This window comes from Taeniopygia guttata, chromosome 18 (assembly GCF_048771995.1).
Source record: "Taeniopygia guttata chromosome 18, bTaeGut7.mat, whole genome shotgun sequence".
Lineage (NCBI taxonomy): Eukaryota > Metazoa > Chordata > Aves > Passeriformes > Estrildidae > Taeniopygia > Taeniopygia guttata.
In genome coordinates, this window is record NC_133043.1 from 5,105,525 (window position 1) to 5,121,992 (window position 16,468).

Consider the following 16,468-nt stretch of genomic DNA (forward strand, 5'->3'; position numbering starts at 1 on the left):
GAACCTTTTAAGTATAAACCCTTAGAAAGCAAGGCTCTGCTCAACTCTGGACCAGCTCAGTGTTCCCATGGACATGGGAATGACTTTGTTTGGATCTGCCTTAATCTTGACCTGGACTCCTGCACAGCTTGTTTTAGCTGAAATTAGGCTTGAAGCATTTTGGACTACACTTATTGTGGTGTTCAGAGGTGCACTGGAAATATTAAAGTTTGAAATATATATATATATATATATATATATAAACATGAACACATTATCAAACTGCATTTCAGGCAAATCCTCCTGGTGTGTTGGCATTGCTGGATGAAGAATGCTGGTTCCCTAAAGCTACTGACAAGACATTTGTGGAGAAATTGGTCCAAGAGCAAGGAACTCATTCCAAGTTCCAAAAGCCAAGACAATTAAAGGACAAAGCAGACTTCTGCATTATTCACTATGCAGGGAAGGTAAGGGCTCCACATTAAATTCTTGTTTGGAAAGGTTGGTTTGGGGAGAGTACTCTGCTTTCTTTCCAAAGCCTGGATGCAAAATTAGACAATTTTTGCCTTGGTTGAAGCAGGACCATGCTGGGCTACAGAGATTTTGTTGGACTTAGGGAGTTTTAGGGCTCCCTGTGTTGGGATAAAGCCCTGGTTGGTATCAATGATTTTTTGCTGTTGAGCTGGTATTTATTTGGAAACCACAGGTTTAGCCCTTTAAAGATAAGAACTTTGTTTTCTGTGTAGAAACAAGTGTTTAAATGTAAATATTGTAGAGAAATTTTCAAAAATCATGCTGCAGCACATCCTTAATTTACTCTCCAAGAATTTAGATAAAGTGATTGGTGTCTACCCTAGAGCTGCTTTTCCTTCACAGTGAAACCTTATTTTGACAACAAACTGGGCAGCAAATAAACATCCAGCTGTCAGTAATAAAGAAGTAGATTGCTGAATTTTGAAGAAAACTCCCATTAATACAAACTTGTGGCTCTTTGAGCTGGCCTAAGGAGGCTCAGCAAGCCAATGTGAGCAGCCAGGGCAGAGCTGGATCTGAGCTTGGAGCTCTTTTCCAGCCTTTGTGATTTCTGGGCACTGGCACTGAGGGGGGAACACCTCTGATGTTTGATGCTGAGGAATAGAAAGCTGCAGCTGGATTTGCTCTGAGCCTTGCCCTTGGCTGCCCTGCAGGTGGATTACAAGGCAGATGAGTGGCTGATGAAGAACATGGACCCCCTGAACGACAATGTGGCCACGCTCCTGCACCAGTCCTCAGACAAATTCGTGGCTGAGCTTTGGAAGGATGGTAAGAGAGCTCTGAGCACAGATTGTTGGTCATTTCACCTTGCTGGATGAGTTGTTTGGGGGGTTTTTTTATGCCTGTTCCTTCCTCACCCTCCACTTCTCCATTGTAAATATCTACAGCATTTTCTCTCTTACTTAGAGCCCAAAGTACACCAAGGAAGCTGAGTTGCACCTCTGTCCCTTGCACATGTACCATTTCTGAGTAGCTGCTTCTCATGTTCATTACTGGAACTGATACTTATTACTTGTTTGTGTCCACTTTCATGTGGAATCTTGTCCAAAACTCTTGGTTGGGACTTGCTGCAGTGGAGTCCCGAGTGTGAGCAGCTGGGGTGGTTCTTGCTGTTGGTAAAACTGTAAACACTGTCTCTGTGAGCACCAGCAGTTATTCCCTGTGCAGTGGTGGGTGGTACTCTGGCAATCCACATCTCCTAAAATGAATTGCAGTAACAGCTGTAGCAGTGCTGAGATACTGCACATTAAAATCAAATCCTGTTTTACCTGCTGCTCAGCCAGGTTACCTGCCCATCACTTGCACCAAATGACTCCAAAAAGCAGAAATAGCCACATAAATACTTAGCAGGGACTTATCTATTCTGCTTTTTAACATCACAGTCTACTGATTAGAGTATATTTCCATGTGAAAGGATACAAACCCTGTGGTTTGTTACTAGAGGAGGAAATAAAGATTGTGACTTAGGTGGTGCTGGAGGTTAATGCTGAGTTTCCCTCTTTGGGCAGCCACAGAGAGCAGCTTTAACAAATCTGTAAAGAACTTTTTGGTTGGGGATCTGCCCCTTTCCCTTGGAGGACACACACAAAGCAATTGTGCTTTGGTCCAAATCCTCAAACCCTGTTCCCACAGACCATTGAAATGTGCATGGAATATGTTGTGGCCTAACTGCTTTTGTAGCACAGTGAAGTGTGTTTGCAATTGATGAACCTGTTGTTTTTACTAACTCAAGTGTTTTGTGTATCTGCTCTTCTGTCTTTGTGTTTCTGCTGTTTCTCTGCCTTAGAGATTCAGAATATTCAGAGAGCCTGTTTCTATGACAATATTTCTGGTCTTCATGAGCCACCAGGTGAATGGATATAAAACACTAGGCCTACTAAAGGCAGGGCTGTTGTACCTCCAGGAGAACCATTTTTGCTCGTAGGCTTGCATGAACTTCTCATTTCATGCTGAATTTAGGTAAAACCCCCCCCAGCCCCCCTGGGGCCCCCAGTGCATTCCTGTCCAGCTGCTGCTGCACACACACAAAGCATCTCCAGTTCTGCATTGCAGATGAAAAGGTTCGTGGCTTCCTGGTTCCATGAGGAGATGTAGAATTGCCTCTAAGTGACAATTCTGGTAGCTGCAAGCATTTGAGAGAATGCAAAAGCTTTGGAACACTATCAAGCTTCTTTCTGCAGTCCAACATTGACAAAACTCTGGGATGTTTTAGGACGTGGCTGTGTCCTTTTGGAAGGAGAGCTCAAGAATGTTTTGAAGTACCAGGATGAGTGCTGCAGTTTTAGTGGGGCTAGAAAGTGAAGTAAACTTCTTCCAGCCTTGTTGGAATTGTTCTTTTATTTAAAAGCCTATTAATTTTAATATTTGTATAAGCTGCAGATGTTTTTTTTGGGTATTGAGAAATCAAGAAGTGCACTTGGAATGTCTTTGAAGACACTTGAGATATTTAGGTCAACTTCCTCATCCTTCTTGGATTCCTCTCCCCAAGTTTAGATACACATGGATGTGAAGGTTGTGCCCTCAGATTTTGGGTTTATCTTTCACCACTCCTGATACATCCCATCCCTGAGGACACCAGGGGTGTTCCTAAAGGAATTCCTGCAGAGCTTTGATCCAGGGGCTCCAGCCAGGGGTGATGGTCCAGTCATGCAATTCATGCTTTAAACCTATAGGCAGAGCTTACATTTAACTCCAGTCATCCTGTTTGAAATATAAATCACCCTCTTAGGGCTGGAGCACAGAGGGGAGCAAAACAAAACTCTGCAGGACCAGATCTGTTTACTAAATTGTAGGAAGTACACGGTGAAAAAAGCTGAGTGGTCGCAGTCCTTAGTGGGGCCTGGTGGGTGCAGGTTTCTAATATGGACAATAATTTAATTCTCTCGAAAACTGACTCCCTGCAGTCTCTATCCATGTCTGATTTGGGACTGAATTCTGCTTCAAATATTTGGGATGTGGCCTTATAAACATCTTACCACCTACTTATTTCTCCAACTTTAAGAAGTTTAATTCTTGTGTTCAAAACCCTGTGGAGGATCTAGGCTCTGCTCTACACACAAGACTTACAACTGATTATTCAAATTTGCTGTCCTGTTTTTCTCTGCTTTTTACTTCCCCCTTTTTTTTTTTTTTTAATACACCTTTGACGAGTTGAATATTAGTAAGAAGTTAAATAGTTCCCCTTATTTGTCAGATGATTCTGGTAGCAAAGCATGATTCCCTCTGCTTTGGTTTAAATGAATTTGAAGATAATGTGACAAAATTGAAGCTGAGGCCTACAAATAGTTCCTTGTTTTTGGCTGCTCAGCTTGGATTTCTTGGAGAACCCACAAATGTTGGGATTTGCTCAGTCCTAAGAAGCACTGTAGTGCTGTAATTATTGAGGTGTTAAACCACCTGTGTATCTTTTAATGAACTGTTAACACAATTCTTGACATGCACATGGAATCACCTTCAAGGTTTTCATAATGGCACTCACATTTCTAATTGTGCTTCTGAAAAACAAACCCTTGAGATCCTTACCCAAAATGTTCAAAAAAATCAAAGGCAAATTTCTATTGTGATGCTTTATGGCAGCTTGGAAGTGCTTTGGTGTGGAGTTTTCCTGGTTTGAAATTTGTCTTTTGGGTAGGGAGATCTTTGCAGGTGTATTTAAAAATGGGAAGAACTCTTCCAAAATAGCAGCTGAGCACGAGTCTGGCACCTATGGGTACACAGACACAGTTACTGGTGCCCCACTCACAGCCAGACTCCCTGAATCATAGTGGCTCAAATGATGGGAGTGCTAAAATGCTGTAACACAAATTTCCCTCCAATGCACATGTGGATATTGTAATCTCCAAACCCATGTGTGTCCTCTGAAGCTTTATAAAGTTTAGAAATAACACTATTTCCAACTCTACTGCAAATTTCTATTAAAACATGAACTAAAGTAAGTGACTTTCATGCACAGGTGTGTAATTGCAAATGTTCAGCCCAGAAACGCTGTGCGCTGTAAGAACTCAGCTGCCTGCGAGCTGGGATTTACATCCCCGTAAAGCTGATTTAAAAGCAGAAAACGGCTTTCCTGGTCATGTAGAACTGCAAGCAAAGAGCTGGATATCTCAGCCCGTACCTCCCGAAGCTGCACTCCCGTGCTGGATGAGTTTGTGGCTGTTGGTCCCCGAGCTTGCGCACAGTGTCGCGGTCCCGCTGCGCTGCCTCGCCCGCCGGCGCTCCCGGCGCTGTCCCCGAGCTTCTGCTGCTGCTCCCGTGCCACGGCCACGCTGCCAGCCCGGGGCACTCAGCCCTTCCTTCCCTCTTGGCCACGCTGCCAGCCCGGGGCACTCAGCCCTTCCCTCCTGTCCCCGCAGTGGATCGCATCGTGGGGCTGGACCAGGTGACCGGCATCACCGAGACGGCCTTCGGCTCTGCCTACAAGACCAAGAAGGGCATGTTCCGCACCGTGGGCCAGCTCTACAAGGAGTCCCTCACCAAGCTGATGGCCACGCTCCGTAACACCAACCCCAACTTCGTGCGCTGCATCATCCCCAACCACGAGAAGAGGGTAGGGGCTGCAGCCACTGCTGCTTCTCACTGCTGCTCGCTCAGTCCTGCAGCCTGGCCGGGCCTTTCTCCTCCAGCCACGTTCCACTGTCACACAGAGCGGGGTCCCCTCAGAATCCCCTGCACACCCCCTGACTCACCTGCTGGCTTCTGGCCTGAGAAACTGAACGTGCAGTTTGCCACTAATACCACTGAAAATCATCCTTGTTTTGTTTTGTTTCATCCAGGCTGGAAAACTGGACCCACATCTGGTTCTAGACCAGCTGCGGTGCAACGGGGTTTTGGAAGGAATCAGGATTTGTCGGCAGGGATTCCCAAACAGGATCGTGTTCCAGGAATTCAGGCAGAGGTAACAGCAGCAGCAGCCTTTTGAGTTCTTAGGAGCTAAAGTTCCTTGTTAAATCATTGAGGACCCCACACTCCTCCCTCCTCCCCCAGCCCAGCTCAAAGAAAATCAAAACCTGATTGTGAGGCCTTGAACTTCATGTATTTAACTACTGCAGTTTATTCTAAAGGCAGTAGGCAAGGGGAAACAATCCAAAATTCGCTGCTGGAAAAGCTTCCTGCAGAAATTCCCTAACTGTGACTTGGTCACTGTAGTTTGTGCTTTAAGTTTATCCTATAAATCACATTGCTGAATGTAAAGGTGTTTTTTCATTTGCCTTTGAGGTACGAGATCCTCACTCCCAACGCAATTCCCAAAGGTTTCATGGATGGTAAGCAAGCCTGTGAGCGTATGGTAAGTGTTCATAGCTAAATATTGTCAAAACATGGAAAAATTCCCCTGAATTGTCCTTTTCTTGCTGTAACTACAACGCCCTTGCCTGTCTGTTTAGATCAGAGCCTTGGAGCTGGACCCCAACTTGTACAGAATTGGGCAGAGCAAGATCTTCTTCCGAGCTGGAGTCCTGGCACACCTGGAGGAGGAGCGGGATCTGAAGATCACAGACATCATCATCTTCTTCCAGGCAGTGTGCAGGGGATACCTGGCCAGGAAGTGAGTGTGCTCCTGGGACTGGAGCTTCCTTTGACCCTCTGATAGGGAGCTGTGCTTTAAAACTTGAATTTCAGGAGAGATTTTCTGAGGGTGTTGCCTGAGGAACTGTAATTGTATCCTGGTATTAAGTGGATTTTTGCCTGGGCAGAATTTGCACCTTCATGCCTTAACAATATCTCCTTTCCCTGCTCTTGCCTTTGTGGCACACACAGCCCTTTTCAGTGGCTGCAAATTCCTTTGTCTCTCCTACTGTCCCACTGGAGGTTCCTGGAAGTACTTTGGAAAGTTGCTTTTTTAAAAATTCAAGTAGCTAATCCATCCTGGTTTTGTCTTTTTAAGAAAAAAATCCTGTTGAGAGCAAGAGCAAACAGCATTTTTAATTTTTGGAAATGGTGAATGCAGCTCTTGCTCTGACTCCATAGGAGCAAGAACTCATAAATTCAGTGTAGTTACTGAAACTTATCAATAAGCCTATTTATGGTCTGTAAGTGTCGTAGGGTTGGGTAACCTAAAAATTAAATGATGCTCAGCTGTATTTAACACATTTATTTATTTAACTTTTTCCTGTCTTCAGGGCCTTTGCAAAGAAGCAGCAGCAGCTGAGTGCACTGAAAATCCTGCAGAGGAATTGTGCTGCGTATTTGAAGCTGAGGCACTGGCAGTGGTGGAGAGTCTTCACCAAGGTCCCTTCTGTTCTGTTCTTTTCTGTTTCATTCACCTATAAGTAGGTGAGGGCAGGGTCTGACATTTTCATTTCAAACCCTTGCAGGTGAAGCCTCTTCTTCAGGTCACTCGTCAGGAAGAAGAGCTTCAAGCCAAGGATGAGGAGCTGATGAAGGTGAAAGAAAAACAGACAAAAGTGGAGGCAGAACTTGAGGAAATGGAAAGGAAACATCAACAGGTTTGTGTCCAAGGACAGCTTTTGGTATGCAGGACATGGACTGTGCTCTGTCCCATCTGAGGGAGCAAAAGAGGATCAGCTGAGCTGAGTCCCACTCTGCTGGAATGTGGAACAGGAAGATACAGCAAGAGCTGCTCCTCCAGGGAGGCAGGAACATGTTAACAAACAAAACCTGCTTGTGTGGCAGCGTCATTCTGTGCCTGGGCTGGGCAAGCTGTGGGCAAACACCTGGGACAGCTCTGCAGGTCTGGTGGCTTTGTGTGATGGCAGAAATGTGGTGACTAAAGGAAGAGCAGTTTCAGTGTCACCTCCCTGCACTTTGCCTTTGCTGTGTCCCGTGGGCATCCTGGAGAGACATGGATGGGTGGGCACCTCTAGGGTGGCAGTCAGTGCCTCCACGTCCAGTGACAAGTGGCATCCTCAGGGATGGGCACTGGGACTGGGCAGAGGGGCAGGATCAGCTCATGGCAGTGCTGTGCCACTCTGCAGGGAGCAGTGCAGGAAATGCTGCTGCAGCCAGAGCTGCTGTCCTCTGGACTGCTGCTAAAGCCCCTTCTGGAAGTCCTTGGTTTGGGATGTGGGCCTGGCAGGCAGGAACTGGAGCAGAACGTGGCCTTTAATCACAGAATCACAGAATCACAGAATCACAGAATCACAGAATCACAGAATCACAGAATAAGGAGGTTGGAAGAGACCTCTAAGGCCATCAAGTCCAACCTCTGCCCTAACACCACAACCAGACCATAGCACCAAGTGCCATGTCCAGTCTTTTTTTAAACACATCCAGAGATGGTGATTCCACCACCTCCCTGGGAAGACAATTGCAGTATTTTATTATTCTTTCAGTGAAAATTCTTTCCTAATACCCACCCTGTACCTCCCCTGACGTAGCTGAGGCTGTGTCCTCTGGTTCTGTCAGTGCTGCCCGGGGGCAGAGACCGACCCCACCTGTCTGCAGCCTCCCTTCAGGAGCTGTGGAGAGCAATGAGGTCACCTCTGAGCCTCCTCTTCTCCAGGCTGAACAACCCCAGCTCCTTCAAACGTTCCTCACAGGGTTTGTGTTTAAGTACCTTTGTGGCTGTCACAGGTGTAATCTCTCACCAGAGTCTCTGAAGTGTCATTTCTGAAGCTTTACTGCCTTTTGTATTTGCAGGTTCTGGAGGAGAAGAACATCCTTGCAGAGCAGCTCCAGGCTGAGACAGAGCTCTTTGCAGAGGCTGAGGAGATGAGGGCTCGCTTGGCTGCCAAAAAGCAAGAGTTGGAAGAAATTCTCCATGATTTGGAGTCCAGGGTTGAGGAGGAAGAGGAAAGAAACCAAATATTGCAGAATGAGAAGAAGAAAATGCAGGGCCATATCCAGGTATGGTTCTCAGTGACTGGAGAAGTAGGATGGGGAAGTTCCCTCAGCTTCTACAGGACAGAAGAATTTGGCTCCTGAGTGGAACAAGATGATTTTTTTTCCTCTCCTCTCCCTGTGCTGAGTGTGATGAGCTCTGTGTGGTGCCAGGCAGGTGAGGAAGAAGGGAAAGCCAGGGTGCCCTGTCAGTGTGTGCTGAGCGATCATTAAAGGCAGCAGCCAGGCAGGGCTGCACAGGGCTTGGGGACAGGCTGATGGCATGGTGTCACTTGTGGGAGAAATGTTCCTTTTGAACTGAAATCCAGGGGGCATCATGAGGGATTTTACTCACTTGACTTCACTAAGACAGTGTAATTTCCTCCAAGTTACTTGATTGAGGTTTTTTTGACAATCAGATTATTTAGATGCTTCCTTTTAAATAATGGTGGCCCTGAAAAAGGGAGTAGCTGAGAACTTACCTGTCTTTAAAAATATTAAAAGTAGTTGAAGAGGAAATAAACTTCACTTTTCACAGCTTTTGATGCAATTTAAAAATGCCTATTAATCATATTTAAATGAATCATATTTAAACTCTCAGAAGCACAGGGCATTATTAACTGTTTGTGTCAATAACTGAACTGGCTCAGATGTTATAATAAGTTGTGATATTGAAATGAGGAGAGCTGTCTCCTGTAGAATTTCTTCCCAGGTCCTGCCTTTTCTCCACCCCGTGCCCCATTCAGGTGCAGTGTGCTGGGAACCCTCTGACATAAAGCCTGATCTGACTGGTTGTCATTAATTACAGATTTTTTATCTTGTAGCTGGAATTAGGAAGGTGAAGACTGTGGCAGTGAGTGTGTGTTTCCTAGAGAGCACATTTCAGCCAAAGCTGGAATTCAGAGCATCAAAAATCCCATGTGATCCCATGGCCCTTAATTCCTTCCCAGATCATGGATCTGTCAATGAATCTAACAAAGCAAACGTGGGGTTACAGTGTGTTAGGGCAAGAGGCTTTTCAAAATGACACATCTTTGTCACTAAGTTAAAAAAGCCTAAATGTTACCAGCCTGGAAAATGCACAGATGCAGTTGTCTCTCTCCCCAGGACCTGGAGGAACAGCTTGATGAGGAGGAGGGAGCTCGGCAGAAGCTGCAGCTTGAAAAAGTGACAGCTGAAGCAAAGATCAAGAAGATGGAGGAGGAGATCCTGCTGTTGGAGGACCAAAATTCCAAATTTCTGAAGGTGGGAGCAGTGTGGGGGTGCCAAGGGACAGCTCCCAAAGCTGCTGTCACAGGATCTGGGACACCTGGACACTTTGGGCTGGGACACTGGAGATAAGTTTGGGCTGACATTCAGAGGGAGTTTGTCATGGACTCCTCCCAGTTTCATGACTCTCCCAAATCTTAGAGCTGGAAAAATGGTTTGAAAAATGGTTTATAGCTGCCCTTGTTCTCTGCAGACAGATTTCCAATGCTGCCCCAAAGCCAGGCCTGCTGTGTGCTGAATTCCAGGTCTGTCTTGGAAAATAAATGTTCATGGTTCCAAACATTTCCAGCTGATCCTTGGTATTGACAATCACTTGAAATTAAATCTGTGTTAGAAACAAAACCTGTAACAGAGTCTTGTGCTCTCTGACACCCTCTGTCGGTTTTGTGCATTCCTGTATTTGAAGTTGTGCTGAAGTTGTTTTTTCTCCCTCCCAGGAAAAGAAGCTGATGGAGGATCGGATTGCTGAATGCTCTTCTCAGCTGGCTGAGGAAGAAGAAAAAGCCAAAAACTTGGCCAAACTGAAGAACAAGCAGGAAATGATGATCACTGATTTGGAAGGTTTGTTGTGCCTGGAACGGCCTGGGAGCAGCTCCAGGGGGGATGGATCACCTGGGGCAGGGCTGCAGGGTCTGCTCAGGGTGACCTGGGCTGGGCAGACCCAGAGCTGCTGCTGCAGGCAGCTCCTGCAGGAAATCTGTGTCTCCTGCAGGAAATCAATCCACGTCTCCTGCAGGAAATCTGTGTCTCCTGCAAGGCCTGCTGCATCTGCCTGCTCAGTCTGCCTCCTGCTGAGCTCGTCAGCGTTTCATTTTTCAGAATCCATGTCCCTCACAGACACACTCAGCAATTCCTGCTCTTGCCTGCATCCCTTAGCACCAAGGGGAAACATCCTGGCTCCTGGGAAGCTTCTCCCACTTTGGTCTGACACCAGAGCAATGTATTCCTGCAGGAATGGCAGCAGGCGCTCTTCAGGCTTCCAGAGCTTTTTTCAATAAGCAAATCTCTTTTTTTCCCTTTTCTTAATATTTATCTTCATTATAGATATATTTTATAGTGCTCTATTTTTATTGAGCAGCCTGCTCTGGTGGAAGGTGTCCTGCCCAAGGCAGGGGTTGGAATGAGCTGAGCTTTACGGTCTCTTCCAACCCAAATCATTCCATGATTCCATCCAAAATGGTTCCTTTCCTTTAGCCATTTATTTCTGATTGTTTTGCCAGTGTTGTCACAAGTTAAACCTGCCCCATATGCAACCCTTCCTTATTTTGTGTTGTTTTCTTTTTTAATTACTATAGATACTGTGCAACATTAATGAGCTGCCAAATCAAAGCTGCAAAATAATAGAGAAAGTTGTTTCTCTGTGCCCTGATTAGGAAATGGTTTTGCCCTTGGTGTGTTGGGGCCTGCCTTGGTGCATATTTTAAGGCTGATGTGCTTCTGGAAGGATATCAGAGTTTTACCTTATCTGTGTGGGCAGGTGTTGAACTAACAGGGGTAGCAGTGATTGATGAACCTTGTCTTTAGCAGTTGCATTCAGAGACTTTAAGATGGGTCTGAGTAAGCTTTACTCACTGGAAAATAATGCTGGAGTAGCTCTGTGCTTAAATCAGGACTAGGAACTTGACAGATGTGTTTGGTTACAGAGCCATTCCAAGACTGATGATCTTAGAGGTGGAAATTAAAGTTTATATTTAAGGCATGCAATTTCTTGGCTAGGAAAGCAGAGTAAAATGATATTTAGTCTTGGAGATGAATCAAGAAGCCATTAAGGTCTCTCTGCTTGGAGTCTTGGCACTGCTAGGCACTGATATTTGGGGAAAAAAATTAATTCAGTTTGCTGTGAACTCTCTCAATTACAAAATTGGGTCTTTTGTCACTGCTGTAACTGTCACTCACCAGGAGCTTCACGTAAAAACAGAGGGAAAAGCACAATTCTTTTGGAATGTGAAACTGCTTGGAGAAAAGCAGTGGAGAAATATCCCAGCTAGCCCAGGGTGCCTCTGAGCTGGTTCCTGACCATGGCTCCCTTTCCATCTAGTCCAGAAGGAGTTTTGGGAAGGGTGTGAGGGAGATCTCTGCTCTGAAGAGCCACAGAGTACTGACCAGGGCACTCCTGCAGTCACTTGGAATTGCACACATGTGCCAGTGCCCTTGGAGCTGGGATTGCCTGGCCCTGCTCCTGGGGCTGGGCCCTGAGAGCCCCTCGGGTCTGGCTAGCCCAGGAGGTCCTGCAGGGTTGTGCTAAATACTGCTGGGATGTGCTTAAACAGCACAGATCCTTGGGAAATGGTTTGTTCAGGCTTACTTTAAGCTATGTTATTTTCCAGTAGACTTTTGGAGTCTGGCCTAGCCCTTCCAAAGCCACGCAATTGTTCCAGTCCATGGTTTATCTTCTTTTTTATCTTCTTTTTTGGGTCTTGATGTCTCTGATTATCTGGCCTAACAGCTCAAGCTGCTCTGTCAGATCCCACTCCTTATTTTTTACCAGGATGTTTCTGTTGCCTCATCTCAAACTATTTACAGTTGTCAGAGACTTTCCCCTGTCTTTCTGGCTAAGTCATGCAGTTCTCCGTTGCTATTTCATGTTTCTGCAGGCTGGAGAAGGAATTGGGGCAACATAAATTAAACTTCCCACCCTTCCTGCCACCCCAGAGCCCCTGAGGGTGACAAGAGGAACAATTCCATAGGAATTTAATTCTTTGCTTCCTTTAGAACGCCTGAAAAAGGAGGAGAAGACCCGTCAAGAGTTAGAAAAAGCTAAAAGAAAACTGGATGGGGAAACAACAGACCTGCAGGACCAAATAGCTGAGCTGCAAGCCCAGATTGAGGAGCTGAAGATCCAGCTGGCCAAGAAGGAGGAGGAGCTGCAGGGTGCTGTGGCCAGGTCAGTGTGGCACAAAGCTGCTCCCCCAGGCTGAATTCCAGTTTTGAATTCCAGTTTTGAATTCTGGCTGCAGTCAGAGCTGGGATGCTGCAGCAGCAGCCAACTCTGGAGGCCTGTGCTGTGCACAGACAAGGCAAATTTACAGGAATCCTTTACAGGAATTCAGGGATCCCTCAGCATCCTGGCTCCACAAACCTGCAAAAAGAAGTTTCACATGGTATAACAGTGTTTAGGCTCTGGAGGCTTTTTTAATCTCCCAAAATTTGGCCTCAGGATGGGAAAAATGTGTATTTCTCAGTGGGTCTTAACAAAGTGCTGGGCAGGACAGACTTTATCTGGGTTTGTGTGATACCCCTGCAGTCCCATGTTATGCTGAACACCACCTGCATTTTTTAAGTATAGTTTTGCAGGAAGAGAAAATTCTACAGATGGAGCATTTCTGGGGCAGTGTTGAGATCTGCAAAATTGGAATACATGACTGTAAACTAAAGCTTGATAATTCTGACAGTGCGCCTTGGTTTTATCTGTGGTGTCTTTCATCCATCCCTGGAGGTGTCCCAGGTTGGACAGGGCTTGGAGCAGCCTGGGATAGTGGGAGGTGTCCCTGCCATGGCAGGGGTGGGAATTTGGTGATGTTGAAGGTCTCTTCCAACACAAGCATTCTATAAATGTTTCTGTTTATTCTCTGGAAGAGTTAAGGTGTGCTTGCAGCTAATTTAAGCAGAGGGGGTTGAGAGGAGGGGCAGTCCCAGTAACTGTGTGCCTGTTTGACAGGGGGGATGAGGAAGCAGTTCAGAAGAACAATGCACTGAAGGTGATCAGGGAGCTGCAGGCTCAGATTGCAGAGCTCCAGGAGGATCTGGAGTCTGAGAAGGCATCAAGGAACAAGGCAGAAAAGCAGAAAAGGGATCTGAGTGAAGAGCTGGAGGCTCTGAAAACCGAACTGGAAGATACTTTGGATACCACTGCAGCACAGCAAGAGCTGAGGTAGGATCATGGTCTGTGTAAGAAAGCACCTCTGAAATTCATCTGTGATTTATGAAAAACTGAAGTGTTGATTTTTTGGTGATCCTCTGTGCTTCCTCCAGGACAAAGCGAGAGCAGGAGGTGGCTGAACTGAAGAAAGCAATTGAGGAGGAAACCAAAAACCACGAAGCCCAGATCCAGGAGATCAGGCAGAGGCATGCTACTGCCCTGGAGGAGCTCTCTGAACAGCTTGAACAGGCCAAAAGGGTGAGCAGAAAATGAACTTGCTGCTTCAGGGCTTTTTCTAAGTACCATAGGCAGCATGGTTCCCTCCAGGAGACCTGAGCTGAGGCTTTCCATGATCACAGAGCAAAGCTGTCCCCTAAAAATCCATCCCAGTTGTTGAGATTGGTCACGTTGGTTTGACAGTGCTGCAGCTTTTCAGCAGCACATCTGTGCTGTGTCCTCTGCTCACCAGCAGCAGGAGGCACAGGTGGATCTAATGGCTCCTGGTCTTGTTCAGGAGAATTATTCCAAAAAAATAAGTGTCTAGTTTTTGAAATTACAGCTGGGGTCATTCACAAATGTGTGTGAATTCACCTCTCCTGTGGTGATGTTTTTATGTATTGTGAATACTGCACAAGCTTCCTTAGTATTCTAAATTAAGTGAGAAATGTAGTAGTTAAACTGTGATTTTCACCAGCTTTATTCACCTGAAAATCTTCTGCATGTCTTCTGCTCCTTATTCAATAAATATTCTCAATAAGAGCATGAAAAGATGGAAAAATACCCTGCAATCTGAAACAAAGCTCCTGTGACAAGATGCTGTTAGCTCTGGTGAGAAAGCAAAAATGACACTTAAACATCCCTGATGCCAGTGATTGCTTTTTGAAAGGCTTCTGACAAATGTCGGTGCTGAGAATTGCTTTGTTCTGCACTTGCAGGCTGCTCTGCCTACTCAAATCAGGGCAGCTTTGGTTCCTGTCTTCCCTTTTATTTCTGTGAGATGAGCCATGCTGATCCCTTAATGGGCACATTCCTTCCTCCCTGCAGTGCCACCAAAGCAGGCATTTCCAGGGCTGCCATCCCGGATCCTGCCCCTGCTGCTGCCTGAGGGAGAAGCCCAATTCCCTCAGCGCTCCCCTGGCACACACAGAATGTGTCACAGCAGCATTCCAAACTCTGCTGCTCGTCCTGCGGAGCCCCTGGCTTCCCTCTGAGCATGGAACCTGCAGGAAACCTCCACCTGCAACAAAGAGTTCTTCCCTTTCCTCTTCCCTAGTTCAAAGCCAACCTTGAGAAGAACAAGCAAGGCTTGGAGTCTGACAACAAGGAGCTGGCCTGTGAGGTGAAGGTGCTGCAGCAGGTCAAGGCAGAGTCTGAGCACAAGAGGAAGAAACTCGATGCTCAGGTGCAGGAGCTGACTGCAAAGGTGTCAGAAGGGGAGAGGCTGAGGGTGGAGCTGGCTGAGAAGGCAAACAAGCTGCAGGTAAGGCTCTGGAAGCCCTAAAATCCTGGAAATCAGGCAAGGAACTCCAAGTTGTAACCATGTGCAGAAATGGCCTGTGGCTGATGTGGGAGGTGAGCCCAGCAAGGGCTCTCATGGAGCTGGGAGGCCTCCAAGTGGTGCTGTGACACCAATCCTGAGTGTCCTGGGCTGTGTGAGAGTTCAGTGGCTTTGAAGGATGTGCTTTCCATGCTGGGGAGCAGATCCTGCAGGGAGCTCTGCTCAGCCAGCTGGGTTTGGCTTGGCTGTGGAATTGAGTAGATTGGGCTCAGCTTTCCCATAGGGATGAGCAAAAATTGATGGTGGTCACAGGTTTGCTTTGGTGCTCCAAGCTGGGAGCCTGGCAGGGAGGGGATGCAAGCACAGGCCCATTCTAACGGGAAATGGAAGGATAAATACAGCCATGGTTGACTTCTGAACCACAGCAGGGTAAATCCAGCTAAAGCACTTCCAAAAGCAATGGCCCAGCTCTCTGTGGGGAAGCTTTCAGGAGTACTGTAGCCCAAAATAATAAGCTGGCACCTGGCAGTAACTTTTTCTCTTGCAGTGATGCTTTGGACCCAGCTGCCACCATGATGATCCCTGAATTAATGCTTGCATGAAATGTATGGTTCTAGAATTAAAAACAGCATTAAAGTGTGAGTGCAGAGATCAGAGCAAAGTGCTAAATATCAGAGCTCAATAGCCTAGCTCTGGTTTTGTTACTGCACTTCAGGACTGACACTCAGCTTGCATTTTGTAGCCAAACTTCAGTGGTTTTAGCTTGCTGTCTCTGTCTGTTGGGCTCAGTACCTGGAATTTGCTGAGGTTCTGTGCTGTGCAGCTCCAGCCCAGTGGGGTTTGGGCTGTGCTCTCACCTTTGGGCTGCTTGCTTTGCAGAATGAGCTGGACAACGTCTCCACTCTGCTGGAGGAGGCAGAGAAGAAAGGCATCAAGTTTGCCAAGGATGCAGCCAGCTTGGAATCCCAGCTTCAGGACACACAGGTGTGTAAAGCTGAGCTTGGCACTGGAGCTCTGCTCCTCGGGGAAATGCTGACTGCTAACAGAAAACACATTTTCATTCGTGCTTTGGGAAGTCCCCTGGGTAGAAGCTGAATTTCCTGTTCAGCCCAGTGAAATGGGATGGATTGGGGTGGCTCAGCTACATGGGGAACAAAGTTTTCATTATCTGAGCTCCACTACCTGGTAGCTGGTAGTTCTGTTTTATATCTTTGTCTCTGAGGGAGATAAGAATCAAATAAAAAACCCCTTTCCAGGCAGAGTTTAATGTCAATATCCTTGGGATATATGAGAAACAACAGTCTTCTACTGACAGCTTCAAATTCTTACAGCTGAAGTTCAAACTGTCAGGTTTTGGTTCTTAATTAAGAAAATGCAGCTTTCTGCAGATATTCGTCACTTCAATACATTTTATCTTTATTAAAGTTCTAATGGTGACCACTTAACTCTCAATAATGTTAACCACAACTGGAGGGGTTTGTAGGGAGCAGGCTGGGGGTTACACCTTCCATTACTTTGTTATGACAGAAGTTTCCACCTTTAAAGTGACCTTT

General features: G+C 46.3%; 1 protein-coding gene across 4 annotated transcripts in view; it reads left to right on the forward strand.

The window, feature by feature from the left end:
- The window catches only part of MYH10 (myosin heavy chain 10), an 81,928-nt gene that overhangs the window by 55,165 nt on the left and 10,295 nt on the right, over positions 1 to 16,468 (forward strand). For 3 of the 4 annotated variants that reach the window (XM_030287582.4, XM_072937128.1, XM_072937129.1), the window contains 17 exons: positions 273 to 446; positions 1,167 to 1,281; positions 2,300 to 2,362; positions 4,866 to 5,059; positions 5,286 to 5,407; positions 5,728 to 5,797; positions 5,895 to 6,055; positions 6,630 to 6,738; positions 6,825 to 6,956; positions 8,110 to 8,316; positions 9,397 to 9,534; positions 9,996 to 10,119; positions 12,271 to 12,442; positions 13,217 to 13,429; positions 13,531 to 13,675; positions 14,691 to 14,897; positions 15,795 to 15,899. In XM_030287582.4, coding sequence (XP_030143442.4) covers positions 273 to 446; positions 1,167 to 1,281; positions 2,300 to 2,362; positions 4,866 to 5,059; positions 5,286 to 5,407; positions 5,728 to 5,797; positions 5,895 to 6,055; positions 6,630 to 6,738; positions 6,825 to 6,956; positions 8,110 to 8,316; positions 9,397 to 9,534; positions 9,996 to 10,119; positions 12,271 to 12,442; positions 13,217 to 13,429; positions 13,531 to 13,675; positions 14,691 to 14,897; positions 15,795 to 15,899 — 2,451 coding nt within the window. The remainder of the gene's footprint in view (positions 1 to 272; positions 447 to 1,166; positions 1,282 to 2,299; positions 2,363 to 4,865; positions 5,060 to 5,285; positions 5,408 to 5,727; positions 5,798 to 5,894; positions 6,056 to 6,629; positions 6,739 to 6,824; positions 6,957 to 8,109; positions 8,317 to 9,396; positions 9,535 to 9,995; positions 10,120 to 12,270; positions 12,443 to 13,216; positions 13,430 to 13,530; positions 13,676 to 14,690; positions 14,898 to 15,794; positions 15,900 to 16,468) is intronic. The other variant, XM_072937130.1, reaches the window with a different exon arrangement.